General features: G+C 40.3%; 1 protein-coding gene across 1 annotated transcript; it reads left to right on the forward strand.

Moving 5' to 3' along the window:
• Nucleotides 1-4,491: 4,491 nt before the first annotated feature.
• On the forward strand, nucleotides 4,492-9,934 carry LOC135257094 (transmembrane emp24 domain-containing protein 10-like). The gene is made up of 5 exons (XM_064339519.1): nucleotides 4,492-4,732; nucleotides 5,839-5,959; nucleotides 6,385-6,458; nucleotides 7,703-7,829; nucleotides 8,640-9,934. The coding sequence occupies exons 1-5, from the start codon at nucleotides 4,541-4,543 to the stop codon at nucleotides 8,759-8,761; spliced, it is 636 nt and encodes a 211-aa protein (XP_064195589.1). The 5' UTR covers nucleotides 4,492-4,540; the 3' UTR covers nucleotides 8,762-9,934.
• Nucleotides 9,935-16,813: the final 6,879 nt, after the last annotated feature.

Below are 16,813 nucleotides of genomic sequence, written 5' to 3' on the forward strand. Positions count from 1 at the left end.
CCTGAAAGAACACATTGGCCTCCATCATTCTTAAATGGAAGTAGTATGGAACCACCAGGATTCTTCCTAGAGCTGTCCACCTGGCCAAACTGAACAATCGGTGGAGAAGAGCCTTTGTTAGGGAGGTGACCAAGAACCCAATAGCCACTCTTACAAAGCTCCAGAGTTCCTTTGTGGAGATGGGAGAACTTTCCAGAAGGACAACCATCTCTGCAGCACTCTACCAATCAGGCTTTTATGGTAGACTGGCCAGACGGAAGCCACTCCTCAGTAGAAGGCACATGACAGCCCGCTTGGAGCTTGCCAAAAGGCACCTAAAGGACTGTCAGACCATGAGAAACAAGATTGTCTGTTGAAACCAAAATTGAACTCTTTGGCCACAGTGCCAAGCGTCACATCTGGAGGAAACCAGGCGCCGCTCATCACCTGGCCAATACCATCCCTATGGTGAAGCGTGGTGGTGGCAGCATCCTGCTATGGGGAAGTTTTTCAGCGGCAGGAACTGGGAGACTAGTCAGGATCGCGGGAAAGAGGAACAGAGAAAAGTACAGAGAGATCCTTGATGAAAACCTGCACCAGAGCACTCAGGACCTCAGACTGTGGCGATGGTTCACCTTCCAACAGGACAACGACCTTAAGCACACAGCCAAGACCACGCAGGAGTGGCTTCGGGACAAGTCTGTGAATGTCCAAGATTGGCCCAGCCAGAGCCCGGACTTGAACCAGATAGAACATCTCTGGAGAGACCTGAAAATAACTGTGCAGCAATGCTCCCCATCCAACCTGGCCTGAGAGAATCTGCAGAGAAGAATGGGAGAAATACAGGTGTGCCAAGCTTGTAGCGTCATGCCCAAGAAGACTCAAGACTGTAATCGCTGCCTAAGGTACCTCAAAGTACTGAGTAAAGGGTCTGAATACTTATGTAAATGTGATATTTCCATTTTTTATTTTTAATAAATTTGCAAAAGAATTCTAAACCTGTTTTCACTTTGTTATTACGGGGTATTGTGTGTGATTGATCAGAATTAAAATGAATTTAATCTATTGTATAATAAGGCTGTAATGTAACAAAATGTGGAAAAAGTCAAGGGGTCTGAATACTTTCCAAAGGCACTGTATTGCAAGATAGAGCTTGCTGTCCGAAAAGTGTTATACTTGTGAAATGGTGTCAGATTTTCACATCCTGGCATTATTGAGATGCAAGGCAGTTTGGATGTGATCTCCAGTTTGCGGATTACTTTTTAAAGGCTTGTCTGACACGGTGGGAAATCTACAGGGATTTTGGGATCTAGCAAGTGCCGTGTGTGGTGACAGACGGTACATTTGGCAGGCTGAATTTGCGTAAGTGTTTGGATGTCATCTTGCCCCAGGGGAGACTGAAGAGGGATGTTTCCCTGGAAACTGGACAGCTCAGCCAAATATAACTGGGAATTCCTTGTGCCACAAATTATCAGAATAATTGGCAGTTTCTGCAATTATGATTGGGCATCATTTAGATTTTATTAATTCCAATTACCAATCCGATTCTGCTTATCGAATCTGGTTCTTATCGAATCCTGTTTCCGATTCTTGTCATATTGTTTGAGTACGAAAACAAACCAAAATGTGTTGTACCCAAAACCCATCTTTATTTTCAGCAGATTTAGACTGCCATAAAAGGTAGTGTTATTTTGGTAAAAAAAAAAAAAAAAAAGTAGAATTAAATAAAGAAAAATAAATTAGTGTCATCTTGCTTTGAGAATGCTGAATACAAACATTTACAACTGCTGAAAAGGAATGTAATTCCTTCACAATAAACCTGGTCACCACTCGGTTACATTCACTTAATAGAAACTGAGTGTAACTATTCACTATCTCACCATGCATAACATGAATGTTCTTTGTTTTACATTTGTTTTTGTTTTTCGTTTTAGGTTTTTTTTTTTTTTTTTTACCGGAGTTTGATGCCGTAGAACTAGCATTGACTGATTCATGGGTATTATGACTGTTACTGGGGACATAGAAACAGTGCATAGTTTATTCTTTATTGTGCCATGCATCACTGTATTCGTCGTAGGGTCTACTTCCTCACTTGCATTAATTAATTTCCCTGCAGTGCTTCCATTTTGCTGTATCCATAGTACTTTTTTGTTAGCCACACTGTTGAGTGTTTGCTCCGGCCCATACTGTTTCCCTGTATTAGGTTCTACAGCAGTGTTGCCAAATCTGAAAATGGTGAACCTGCCTAATCTAGAAAAAAAGAATATATATATAAACAAACTCATACCAGAAGTTATACTTTTTTTTTTTCCAGATGAACGTGAATGTGCTCAGGACATTAAGCAAGATTGCTGACAACACACGCTCGCTTACACACACAAGCAGCCAATTCAGTTTCAGCACCATAGTTCACAGAAGCATAGGCTACTCATTTCTAGCCCATTACAAAGTTCTCAAACTATCTAGCTTAAACTAAAGACAGGGCAGTGAACGAAGGCTTTTCCATCTCTTCCGACCATTCCCAGTAGGCCGTCATGTGTTCTAAGATAAAAGACACTGGGTCTATATAACAGTAAAGTTTAGAAACAGCCACTGAACAACGCAGCCACTTTTCTTATTTCAGGTTATTATTTCTCATTTCGCCCTATCTACAATTCAAATTAGTCATACCAAAAATGTAGACCAGTTCCAGGACAGTGTTCCATTGCCTATCATGGATGAACATTTGTTCCCCATTTATGTGCTGCAGATGAAAAACATGCCAAGTCTTTAAAATTGTTATTACAGGCAGTTAAGTCTTAAAAAGCTGATTTGCATTATATTTTAATGTAAAAAGTGTCATATTCTTGCCCACAGAATCTTTCTCATTCAGAAATATTGCATGCACTGCATGTTTGAGATCTCACCACAGTTTTTCAATAATATTCAAGATTGGTGACTGTGAAGACCATTGCAAAACTTTCATTTTTTGTACTTTTCATGATTGGTTTTGAGGTGTGTTTTGGATCATTGTCTTCTTGAAATATGTATGAAAATGCATAAAAAGGGTCATAATTCCTACATGGATGCCCCAATATGGATGTAAATACCCTCAAAAAAGCTGACAGTCTGCACTGAAACCTCATGAGCTGGAGTACAGAGCCAAAAAAAAAAAAACAACAATCATGTCAGTGTCCAAATACTTACTGGCTTTTCTGTATATGGTAATAATCATAAGGCTTTTACCTTCCAAAGTTGTGAAGACGTGCTTTTTTCTTGAAATAGCTGGCACATTGAAATGAAAATGGCAAAGCAGGTAAATGTGAACCTCTTTTGACTTATGGTGTGGTCTTTATTTTGGACCTCTTTCTACTTATAACTCCATCATAAAATTGCACTTCCTTAGGGCAGTTAAATGGATTACACTCCATAGAAACTGATGTTATCAGTTTTTTATCAGGTGTGGACAGGCTATAAACACCAGACAAGAAATCATAAAACCTGGGATGGGCATGGCCACATCATTCAGAGGAGTGACGTCGTTGCATGTTTTTCATAGCAAGAAATTGTATGTAAGGTTCTTTTTTTTTTAACTGTAGCTATAATGTATTGCAAATAGACCTGCTATTCTCATATAAACTCAATTATTTCTTGAAGTGCCAAGAAATGCTTTTGCACTTTTAAAAAATCCATTATAAATTCTAAATGAGCCCTGGTTTCTTCACACTTTTTTGAGCCGCCTCCTGAATGCTTATATAATGTATATAACCCTCTGTGATATATAGAAGTCCCCCCATGCCTGGCTATACCTTTAAGTCAGCAACTTTACTAATGTAACTTGTGGTTGTTTTATGCTTTTGTTGCTTTGTTGGCTCAATTTCTAATTGTATTTCAAAATATATCAACACTTCACCCCAATTCATTAGCATTGTATGACAATCTGTGGATTGAACTCATTCCAATTGCATTGATCCAGGTTTCTTGTTGATGTGTATAGTACTATAGTAACTTGATTTTTGAAATCACACGTAAAGCTGTCAAAAAGTTTCTCATGGACATTTGTTGAGCTCCTCCTCTCCCTGGCCCATTGTGTATAAAATGCTGTATAATTATGTTATCTTCGTGTAACTTGGAATTAAATTCAACCTATACATTATTAGAGTGTGTGCATGAATTTACCAAACATTTATGTAGACATATTGCAGCCCATAAACCGATAAGAAAAAGCAACGCAGAGTAATGATATAAAATAATACAAGTTTATCTCATCAGAAGATGTTTAGTGTTTGTTGAGTTTTCCTGTGGTGACCCACTTGCCACATTAAGTCCCAGAACAACTTTCTCATGAGGCAGCTAGAGCCTAGTAGCTACGTGGAATATGAGTGAATCATTATTTGATATCATTTCAAGCTAATCAATGTATAAGACATTAGAATGGATTCGCAGACCCTTTACGCTGTGACTTCTGAATCACAGTATTCACCTCCACGCCACAGGGAGTGCTATTGAATTTGAGTGTTGTTCGTGAAGGCTGGCGTCACTTTAGCATTACGCTGCCCTGAACGTTGTGTTCAGCCCAGGCATGCCAACCATGTATCGGTTTTGTGCGGTAGTGTTACTTTTTCTATCATTTTTATTTGAATCGGCAGGTTCAATTTCTTTTTATTTACCCGTTAATTCCCGAAAATGTTTGCGGGAAGAGATCCACAAAGACGTCCTTGTCACTGGGGAATACGAAGTCGGCGAGCAGCCTAATACGAAGACCAATCTTAAGGTGACTCCAGCGGGACGTTAGCTAAGGAAATGCCGAGGATGTACGAGAAGATTTAAATTAGGCCAACAAGAGAGCTGCTGCAAAAAATATTTCGTACAACACAGCTAGCTAACTGCCTTGTATTATTGTTTTTGTGTACACCGTAATGCACTAGGATCATCGCAATGTATTAACGTTAGCTAACGTTACTGAAATTTGAGACTACTACGTTAGGCCCCGTAAGCAACCTGTGTGTTGTTTAATTTCCCGACAATTGGCTTGAGTAATTGCCAAATTTCTGGTTGGTTTCCAGGTGATTAACGTTATTTAGCTAGCGCTAACTGTATCTCTTTGCAATGTACGTAATGCGTGTATTTTTTGCGGAAGTTCTTAATACTCAATAGCTATCCAAAGCACAACAGCGATTTTACTGCGATATGAGCTGAAACCCATTGACTCAAAAAATGAACACGTCATTCTTAACAATCTCCAAGGCCGGAGGTTCCTCGGTTGACAGCAGTAGTGCTAACTATTTACTCTAATAATTACGACCTTGTTTTCACGGCTTCCATTCAAAAACTTGTTTTCATTGTAATTTGATTTATTTTACATTCTTCGCAGTCTGCTGTGTGCTCCAGTCCAGCGTTTTTTTGCAGGTTTGCTTCGACTAACATTGGCTAGCTTTGTAACTTGCACTCGTCACCTGCGAGCGCACCGACATATGATGATATATGGTGAGCTGTAGTTGCGTATGTTCTGGGTAATTTTACCATATGCTTGTATACGTTATTCATTTACGCAAAATGTACATGTGAAAGCTTGGATGTGTGCACTATTGTGCAGTATATTGAATGGAAATAACGCACACGTTCTTAAATGTTTTAGTAAATTACAAAGTATTTTCAGTTTACAAACAGTTATTGACTTGCGAGGGTGCTATTTGTTTGACATTTTAAATTTCCATTGCACTGCTTAAAAGTCCCTGTTTGTATTCAAATAGAACACTTGTGCTTGTCTGAGCTTGATATCAGTGTATTTTTCTATCTGTGCAAGGTATTTACTTTGCAACACTGTGAGACGTTCTTGTTTGTGTTTATTGGGAACATTATTCTGAATCTATCTGACAGATTACAGACTCCTCTGGCCACATCTTGTACTCAAAAGAAGATGCTTCGAAGGGGAAGTTTGCCTTCACCACAGAGGATTATGACATGTTTGAAGTCTGCTTTGAGAGCAAGTTTCCAATGGGTAGGCTATATGACCTCACATGTAAATTTACTTTTAGAGGGCAGGTAATGGGGTTGATTATTGATGTTGTTCATATTGTATTTATATTGTATTTATATTTATATATTGTATATATAAATGCAGTCCATTTATTTGTAATTGCTGTATAAACAGGTGGCCATAGCATACAGGCAGTGTAGGGCAGTATACCAACCATCTTCATTCATGATGACTCGTATTGCACTGTGAAAAACCTGAAAACTCATAATGAACAGTTTCTGTCTGTCAGTCAATATGTCATAATTATTACTTACTGGTGTGCAAAAATAATAAAAAAAGCAGGACCCAGGAACGGGGTTGGGGAGGATGTTGTGTTATGGAAGGGTTGAGTCCGTTTCCCGAAACATTCGGCACCCTAACAGTAAATCTGCTCATACTTGTTCCAGGAACTGGACGGGTTCCCGACCAGCTGGTCAATTTGGACATGAAGCACGGTGTGGAGGCTAAGAACTATGAGGAGGTGAGTGAGGGGAGAGGGGATGAAGGGAGTCCACCTGGGCCTGGTTTGCATTTAGTTCTCCCTTTCAGAAGGGGGACATTCAACAAGGCCAACCCAGGCAGATATTTCCCAACACCATTAAAGCTGGGCTGCACCCTGTGACTGTGCCTCAGGGGCTCCCCTTCCTCCACAGGAAGAGCTCTTCAAAAATAGCATTTACTATAGGCTAGTACACTTGCTATTTTTTGCTTAATGTCCAGTATAATTATTTCATTTAATCATTGTCAGAGTCAAAATTGAACATCTAATCTAGAATGAAAACTCATAGTTATACATGCTTTTAGTGTTCATTTTTCTGGATTTACTATTGAGGAGGTGTGCTCATTCTAGGGTGATACTGCCTTGCAGGGATAGCACATCCTTTTATGCTTAGAGAAATTCCCACCAGTGTCAGACTAAAATCACAAATCCAGATCAGTGGTCAGGTTAGCTTTCAGTTTAATTTGCTGAGTTTTGTTTCAGTTGATCAAAGTTTATTGATTGGTTTTGGTATCTTGTCTCTGTTGAAGGCTGTGGGAAAGGGGTGATTTAATAGTTTTGAGTAACTTCACTTGGGTATCAGCTACCCTCAGCACCAGGGTAGTTTGTGAGTGAGTAGTTGGGGGGGGGGGGGGCTATGTCTGTGCATGTGTGTTCAGGGAACTGGGAAATTTGCTTAAACTCTTCATTGTTTTAGTGCTTCCTTCCATTATTCTCTTGATGGGTTTGAGTTTTTCTCCTGTATTTTACACAAGAATTTGGGGGTAAATGCTGCGAGAACCATCCCTTTGGGTGGTGCCGTCTGCATACCAGACATTTCAAAGTGTGACAGCTTGCTGCCAAAAAACTCTGGGCTGAGACTCGATCTGTGACCAAGAGTGCCACCTGCTGGAGGGGAGGAGGCTTGAAGGCCAGTAGCCCTTCTTTAGATGCTTTCTGCTCTTGATTCCTTGTATTTTATGGCTTTGTGAATTTCAGGCTTCATGAATTCCCTGAACAAAATTTAACTGAGCTTTCAGTGGCCAGCTTGCAACAACTTATCAAGAGACACTGCTGTCAACATCAAATCAATATGATTGGTGCAAGTCAGTGAGTCATTAAAAACTGACAATATGTCCATCCATTTTGGGGTTCATGAAGCCCCACAGACTCCCTTTATCACGACTTGCGGCACTTCTGTCTGCAGATATAGCGCCCTTCAGTGATGCCTGCCTCTTTACACCCAGATTGCCAAGGTTGAGAAGCTGAAGCCCCTGGAGGTGGAGCTGCGGAGGCTTGAAGACCTTTCCGAGTCCATTGTCAACGATTTCGCCTACATGAAGAAGCGTGAAGAGGAGATGAGGGACACGAATGGTAAGGCTGCAGAGATACTTGGGACATGGAGTTCAGACACATTTTGTTGTTTGATTCTGAGCCCTCCTGTCAGAATGAAATGGAATGCATAGAATGGATATATTATGTGATTGAACAGAAACAAAATGCTGCTTTCGTGTCTTGAGCGGTGAATTCTACCTGTATTTTGCAATATTATCAGTAGGTAATATGCTTTGATAGTAATTGAAGCTGAAAAGACACCTGACCAAGGTGTAGGGGTCAATTCCATTTCAATTCACGAAATAGAAATGAGTGCGTTTAATTTCAGCTGAATTGACTCAATTGAAATAAACTGACCACAACCTTACACCCAAACTGATTTTATGATAAAATGAAATTGAGAGACAATTTCTCCCTACCCCATACATGCACATTTTAGTGTTGGCGCTCTCCTGTAGTACTGTGTTGTGTGTATGGTGGTAAATTGCCACTGGCTTGAAGATTAATTCATCAGAGTAGTACTCATGCTTCAGCTTCTGTGTTTCTCATGGGGGTGTTGGTGGCACAGTGGTGACTTGAGGCATATTTAATGGCTCCACTTTGGGGAGAAAAAGAAGAGTAAAATACAAATATCCACCCTCTAAATATTTATTACCTAAAAAATACAAAGATACGGAGTTTTGTTTAACTGTGCCTTGGAATGGATGGGTCTCGTCCACAATACATAATTGAGATCCTAGTGACGCACTGATTGGGTGAACAGGTTGTTCCATGAAAATGCTATAAAACTTTGTTGTGATCCAGTTTGCACATCTGCCTTATGCTCTGTCCTCTCCATCCCCACTCCAGAGTCCACAAACACTCGTGTCCTGTACTTCAGCATCTTCTCCATGTGCTGTCTGATTGGACTGGCCACCTGGCAGGTCTTCTACCTGCGCCGCTTCTTCAAAGCAAAGAAGCTCATTGAGTAAGACTGCTGGCTTCAGCCAGGGAACATGTCAGGGGCTTACCACCCGGTTCCTGTTCCACCACCACCACATTCAGTTGACGGGTCAAAAGGGGACTGGTTCAGGTTTTTTTTTTGTGGATGTTTGAACGACGTAATGTAGTTTTTCTGAGGAAGGTTACACTTTTACCACTGAAATACTTTTTTTTCCCTCCCACCCCCTCTCTTCAGTCAGTCTCACAAATGATTGGTGTCTGTTTAGTTTAATGGTGAATTTTGTTTTTGTAAATAGACTTTATAATGGAGATGATTTCCGCCCCCCACCCCCCCCCCCCAACGCTGTATAAGAAAGCAGTTATGCTTCTTCCTCCATCATTCTGTTGACTTTTCAGTTCCATTCCTTCTTTAAAGTGTTTCATAAAATACCTGAAAACCTGTAATAAAACTTGGAATGTTGTCATTCAAATCAAAGAACTATGAGATTTACAAATGGGTCTGTAAGATTCTCTTTAGAATTGTATAAGAAATGTGTAAATCTATAGATTACATTTTTGTGTAAAATGCAGCCTTTTGTTATTTTAGCTGTGTTAATATAAGACCTTATATATATATCGGTTAAAAAAGAGCTGTGCACATACTTTGCCCCCTCAGTATTGGTACATTTGGTCTTTTGTTCTGCTGTGTTCAAACTGGGATCTAGCCTGAATCAAACCCAGGACTGTGCATTTCATGGCAGTCAAGCTCTAGAAAGCGGTGTTCAAATTATTATTATTATTATTTTTTTTGGGGGGGGGGGGGGGGGTAAAGTTTAATAGTACTGAGTTTGAATTATGAACATTCTCATGAAGAGGACTTTTGGAGGACTTATTTCATTTGAATATATTTTAACAAATCATGGGGATATTAATATATGGTAGGCCTGAAGTGATTTATGTTCATTAAGATGTTTCTTTGCCAATTGTTTTCAATTAGTCCCCTCAATACACACCTTCCAGCTACAGCTCTGTCAGCTGTGTGTTCTTTAATCATTTGTGTTTTAAACATGCTGTAGTGAACCGTTAAACTTCATTTATTTTGACAATTTTTACTAGATGTCATAGTGGTTTGGTTTTCTTTAAAGCTTGCTCAGCTTTCATGTTCATAATACATAAAAGCTTTTTTATCTGGAATTTGAATAAAAAGGGTTTTGTGAAAGGTATTTGTTTATGCTTAACAGTTGCACAATATCTTGGGAAAATGTTACTGTTGGTTTCTTAATCCAACATATGGTGGCAACTAGCTGCCAATTATGGTCAGCATATTTTAATTTAGGGAAAACTGCCATTTTAATGGTAGGTACTGACAAGAAAACTGACCAATCAGTAAAGTCTATATTTCCTGGTGGACATGGAGCAGGATATCAGCAAGACGGGGCACTTTCTTGATTCTGGGGAGATGATATGAGCAGATCAGCACTTCCCCACTGCAAACTGTACCAGTGATTGCATAAGTCTGGTGGACCACGCATCTCTGCCTTGCCTAGTATGAAGCTGGAATCCTCCATCTTTGGTTTGCTGAGTGTGTGAAGAAGGTACGATTCAAGTGGTGATGAAAGTGTAACCTTTCCTCCTATGCAATGCATATCGTAATAGAAACAAAAGAATATGGCTGCAAGCAGTAATTCCTTCCCATTTCTTAAAACTAAAGCTGTAGGGACAGCCAATGCTTAAAAGAATGCATGGGAGTGTCAATTTATTATCTTTCCATTACAGACTCTAGCATTGTCCATTATATTGTCTAATGTTTGATGGGCTAAGTTATGTTTGTATAGAATATTAAAGTTTTAGAATTTTTAAGAACGGGTTCAAGCAGCTTCACTGGGTGTTGGCCAAAAGTATCGAGCATTGTCTGCTTTTTTTAGTGGGGGTCAGCCACATGGGTCTGACATCATTAGCCCCATTAGCCTATACCTGACACTCATGTTCCAGGAATTGTAAACTATTTTATTGTAATTATCTCCGAAAACAAAATATGCCTTATAAGATTCATCTGGTTTAAATCATTATCACATATACTGGAACTAGCTCAGGTAAGTTAATGTTAGCTGAAAACAGTTAGTTACAGAAAATTGGCCAAATAGACACCATGCTGCTCTAAAATGAGCAGTGCTCTGCCTAATTTGCTGTAAAATGAATAAGTGCTAGCTACTTGGATGGTTTAACTGAACATATCTTCAGGCTCCTGTTCATCAACTGCTACAAGTCTTGTATATTCTGGTAAACAAGACTAAATTCTCTAATCATTGTGGCAATCAATCTTTCAATGGATCTGCTCAAAATAAAATGAGGAAAGGTATCGCCGAGATATTCCTATGTTATACCGTATGTCTGGGCCAACTATACTATTAAAAAGGAAATGTAGCTGGAAGTGGTAATTAACAGGATCCACTGAGCATTGGGCAAATGGCACACAACTGCACAGTCTTGCATATCATTTTTCAGAATGCAATTAATGATACAAGACACCTGACTGATGGATCTTGTATGTTATGATCAGAAAAAATTGACCGTTGAGGTTTTCTTTGGTTGTTAAATCACCTTGGTTTTCTACATTGAATTCAATGGGCAGTGCGCTCTTTCGCCATCAAGTATGCACAGTACAGGCTGCTTCCCTTTAATTCCTTGGCTTCACCGCTTGACCCACTGAACTGGCCCTACCCTTTAACATCAAGAGCAGCCATTGAAGCCTGACACATAATCGGTGCTCATTGACAACGCAATTTCTGCTACGGCTGACAATCTCCTCCAAAATATCAATGTACGAACCTGGGACCTAGTGAAAACCAGGATTAGACCGCAGCTAGCGAACGGTTCCTACTGATGTGTGTGTACGCACAGGCTACAACCGTTGTATTGCCAACACATTCTAGAATGCTATCAAAACGTTTTGAAAAAGCTCCGTGTCAACAGGGTCTCTGGCTGTTTCCCTTTTAGTGGAAACAGCGGCGATTACCGGATTCTTTGTGTACTGCATGTACAAAATAATATTTGGCCAAGAGCTTCCTGGAGGGGGCGATACTGAGACTTCTATTATCACAAAACATGACTTTGCTGGCTGTAACACAAGCTTTGAGTTTCAATGTGTAAGGCAAGAACAGGGTGTTTTCTGCATTCATTGTAACAGCTCTCTAGTTGGTTGGATTTATTTACTTATAGTGTTGCATTCCATATGTTTTGTGTTGTTTGTTTTATTTACTTTATCTGACCTGCTAGATTATGATAATTTCGTGTTTAAAACGAAGAAATGTCTGAAATAGTGTATTATCTTGTAAAAAAACTTTTTTAAACAATTTAAAAAAAAATCAACAGTGATAAAAGACTGGGTCCCGCTGTATCACACAGGCTGTACTGCAGCGTCTATTCACAGGCGCGATCCCACTACTGAGCGGCACGGGGGCTTTGACCTGCTCCGTTTCCGACCTGGGCCGGTTCACCCCTCCTTAGACGACCTGGTGATCCCAGGCTCCCCCAGGAGCACCATATCGATACCGAACTTAGTGCGGACACCCGATCGACATAGCGCACTGAAGCACAGAACCCCTGCACTCAAGCGATCCGCCAGCCTCAGCCTCCCAGTAGCTTGGATTATAGGCACACGCCACTGCGCCCGGCGAAAACCAGGGCGGATTCTACAGATTTTCGAGACGGGAGGGGCGTGACGTCAAGAAGGCACCACTCAGAATTTCTGTGCATACAGTTCCCTCTTGTGGTAAGATACAAATAGGAAACAAGATATCTAAACATCAACGAAAATTCAAAAATTACCGTGTTACATTATTGTAAACCGAAATTTTAAAATTATAAATAGAAAATTCGAGTTTGTTATTTAATAGCCCACTTAGGCATATAATTGTATTGATAAACATTTTGTTGTTTATTGATCTGTAAATTTACTTTGCTGAAAGAATAAAGCATTCTAATAATTCTTCATATGCCTTTACGCATGTTTCAGACACACGATTTTGAATATCAATAAACAAATTCAGAAAAAAAGATAGATGCCTAAATGTTCGTGGAAACGTTCTTCACAGCTTACAATAAAATCTGATTGTAACCCTTTTTCCTGAATGAGGCCCAATGCTCCAGATGCCAGACACTATGGCAACCTAATTTTGATGGGTCTGCTCAATATATAGCGAGGAACACTACGTAGCCGATTCTAATTTACATATAGATCATTAAAAGATTTATAAAGCGACTGCACACGATAAATTAGAGCACTATCCTTTCAAGTTACGTTTAGATGTCAGCTGCAATAATATAAATTCGCAACAACGCTCTAAAATTGTTTTATTGTCATATTCCTCGAGCAAGTGCGTCAGGTTTAATATGTAGTTATGATAAGGCAAACAATCATAATATTTTCTAAACTTCTTTCCAGGGCAGGCATTGTTTTAACTCGAAATTAATTTTCATACTTCCCTTTCAGCAGGAACACCTTCGATTTTTGGATCCTTCGAGCAGTGCATTTACAAAATAATAGCCTATTTGGCTTAGTTTGCTGCAGAGGGCGATAATTAAAACCTGGGCAAAAGAACAGCTTTGTTGCTGTACGTGACAATAATGCACTGATTCAATTAGCGTAGGCCTACAGATGTCTGGTTAGATTTATTTATCTTTCCAGCTAGATGATGATGCATTTCAGTTTGAATTAAAACAGGGGATAATATAGATAGCCCTATCTTTAAAAAAAATCTTCTAAATAAATGGGTTAGAAAAGACTGGGTCCCGCTGTATCACACAGGCTGCACAGCAGCGTCTATTCACAGGCGCGATCCCACTACTGAGCGGCACGGGGGCTTTGACCTGCTCCGTTTCCGGCCTGGGCCGGTTCACCCCTCCTTAGACGACCTGGTGATCCCAGGCTCCCCCAGGAGCACCATATCGATACCGAACTTAGTGCGGACACCCGATCGACATAGCGCACTGAAGCACAGAACCCCTGCACTCAAGCGATCCGCCAGCCTCAGCCTCCCAGTAGCTTGGATTATAGGCACACGCCACTGCGCCCGGCGAAAACCAGGGAGGATTCTACAGATTTTCGAGACGGGAGGGGCGTGACGTCAAGAAGGCACCACTCAGAATTTCTGTGCATACAGTTCCCTCTTGTGGTAAGATACAAATAGGAAACAAGATATCTAAACACCAACAAAAATTACCGTGTTACATTATTGTAAACTGAAATTTTAACACTATAAAGAGAAAATTCGAGTTTGTTATTTAATAGCCCATTTAGGCCTATTATTGTATTGACAAACATTTTGTTGTTTACTGATCTGTAAATTTACTTTGCTGAAATAATAAAGCATTCTAATAATTCTTCATATGCCTTTACGCATGTTTCAGACACACGATTTTGAACATCAATAAACAAATTCAGAAAAAGATAGATGCCTAAATGTTCGTGGAAACGTTCTTCACAGCTTACAGTGAAATCTGATTGTAACCCTTTTTCCTGAATGAGGCCCAATGCTCCAGATGCCAGACACTATGGCAACCTAATTTTGATGGGTCTGCTCAATATATAGCGAGGAACACTACGTAGCCGATTCTAATTTACATATAGATCATTAAAAGATTTATAAAGCGACTGCACACGATAAATTAGAGCACTATCCTTTCAAGTTACGTTTAGATGTCGGCTGCAATAATATAAATTCGCAACAACGCTCTAAAATTGTTTTATTGTCATATTCCTAGAGCAAGTGCGTCAGGTTTAATATGTAGTTATGATAAGGCAAACAATCATAATATTTTCTAAACTTCTTTCCAGGGCAGGCATTGTTTTAACTCGAAATTAATTTTCATACTTCCCTTTCAGCAGGAACACCTTCGATTTTTGGATCCTTCGATCAGTGCATTTACAAAATAATAGCCCATTTGGCTTAGTTTGCTGCAGAGGGCGATAATTAAAACCTGGGCAAAAGAACAGCTTTGTTGCTGTACGTGACAATAATGCACTGATTCAATTAGCGTAGGCCTACAGCTGTCTGGTTAGATTTATTTATCTGTCCAGCTAGATGATGATGCATTTCAGTTTGAATTAAAACAGGGGATAATATAGATAGGCCTATCTTTAAAAAAAATCTTCTAATTAAATGGGTTAGAAAAGACTGGGTCCCGCTATATCACACAGGCTGCACAGCAGCGTCTATTCACAGGCGCGATCCCACTACTGAGCGGCACGGGGGCTTTGACCTGCTCCGTTCCCGACCTGGGCCGGTTCACCCCTCCTTAGACGACCTGGTGATCCCAGGCTCCCCCAGGAGCAGCATATCGATACCGAACTTAGTGCGGACACCCGATCGACATAGCGCACTGAAGCACAGAACCCCTGCACTCAAGCGATTCGCCAGCCTCAGCCTCCCAGTAGCTTGGACTACAGGCACACGCCACTGCGCCCGGCGAAAACAGAGTATGTTTCTTTAAGGGTTTAAAGAAGAAGGCCTCTAGTGGTAGGCTACAGTAAACAAATATACATCAAAAAAACTGCTAATCTCACCCTCACCGCCGAATAATTTTTGAATTTACCACTTTGCCATGTATAGATGAGGCTGTAGTATTAAGAAGTGAAAATATAGTTACATGTAGTTGACTAATGTTGTAAAGTGTGGTGATATTTGTGGTCCTATCTAATGAAAATTGCTTCTCATTTCAGTGTTGAGGGGCATTATAGGCCTGCAAATGTGTGTAGAAAGTAAAGGCCTGGTTATGTACTGAAGTGTTCTATTTTATATTTAGATTGTACACTTCAAGACAAAATTAGCTGGAATACCTCAGACGTCGAAGACAATGGTTAGACTATTTCCTCAGGCTTAAATATCTGATAAAGCAGTCTCTTTGTTCATTAGACATGCTAGACAGTTGGATTTATTCACAATGCAACACTTGGCATTTGTTCAGTTGAGCTAAGGTTATATAGGCTGTGTAACTTCAGTTTGAATATTTTGGAGGGTGTGTAATGCATAGACCCTGACAACTGCAACAACTGTGTCTTCGTAAGGTGTTGGGCCACCACAAGCCGCCAGAACATTGTGCATTGGCATAGATTCTACAAGTCTCTGGAACTATACTGGAGAGATGGAACGGCATTCTTCTAAAAGATATACCCTCATTTGGTGTTTTGATGATGGTGATGGAGAGCGCTCTCTAACACGTCGGTTCAAAATCTCCCATAGGTGTTCAATTGGCTTGAGATCTGGTCACTGCGATTGCCATAACATATGATTCACATCATTTTCATACTCATCAAATCATTCAGTGACCCCTCGTGCCCTGTGGATGGGGGTATTGTCATCCTTGAAGAGACCACTCCCATCAGGATATAAATGTTTTATTACAGGATAAAGGTGATCACTGAGAATGACTTTGTATTGATTTCCAGCGACCCTTCCCTCTTAGGGGACACGTGAACCCAAACCATGCCAGGAAAATGCCCCCCACAGCATAACAGAGCCACCAGGCCCCCCACTGTAGGGTTCAAGCATTCAGGCCTGTACAATTGTCTAGGTGAACGCCACACATGCTCACCCACTTGTCGAGAATATGGTGAAGAACGACTCGTCTGACTATATCCCTTGTTTCTACACCTTTGTTGACCAGAGCTATGGTTTTTGCACCACTGAACCAAGAAAAGTTAATTGCTTTGTAATTAGGGGTTTATGCACTGCTAGCCTACTGTAATATCCCTCTCTATGTAGTTGTTGATGGGCTGTTCTTACTGACAGTCTGATCACATCCTGCATAGATATTCTCAGTCACCTGAGGAATAGTTGCTCTATAATGAATAATGGACCAATAATGAACCTTCTTTCAAAGTCACTTAGATCTTTTCCCTTTTGCCATCTTGATCCAAAATTGAGGTCTGGGAACTGGGCCTGCTCTGCATTTTTATACACGCCAGAGTATGATTGGATGTTAATTGCTTAATTGTATCATGCAGTACACGTGTATGGAAGCATCTGCACACCTTCGGGGCATGGATTCAACAAGGTGCTGGAAACATTCCTTAAGGATTTTGGTCAATGTTGATTCAATAG

Source organism: Anguilla rostrata, chromosome 6 (genome assembly GCF_018555375.3).
Source record: "Anguilla rostrata isolate EN2019 chromosome 6, ASM1855537v3, whole genome shotgun sequence".
Taxonomy (NCBI): Eukaryota; Metazoa; Chordata; class Actinopteri; order Anguilliformes; family Anguillidae; genus Anguilla; species Anguilla rostrata.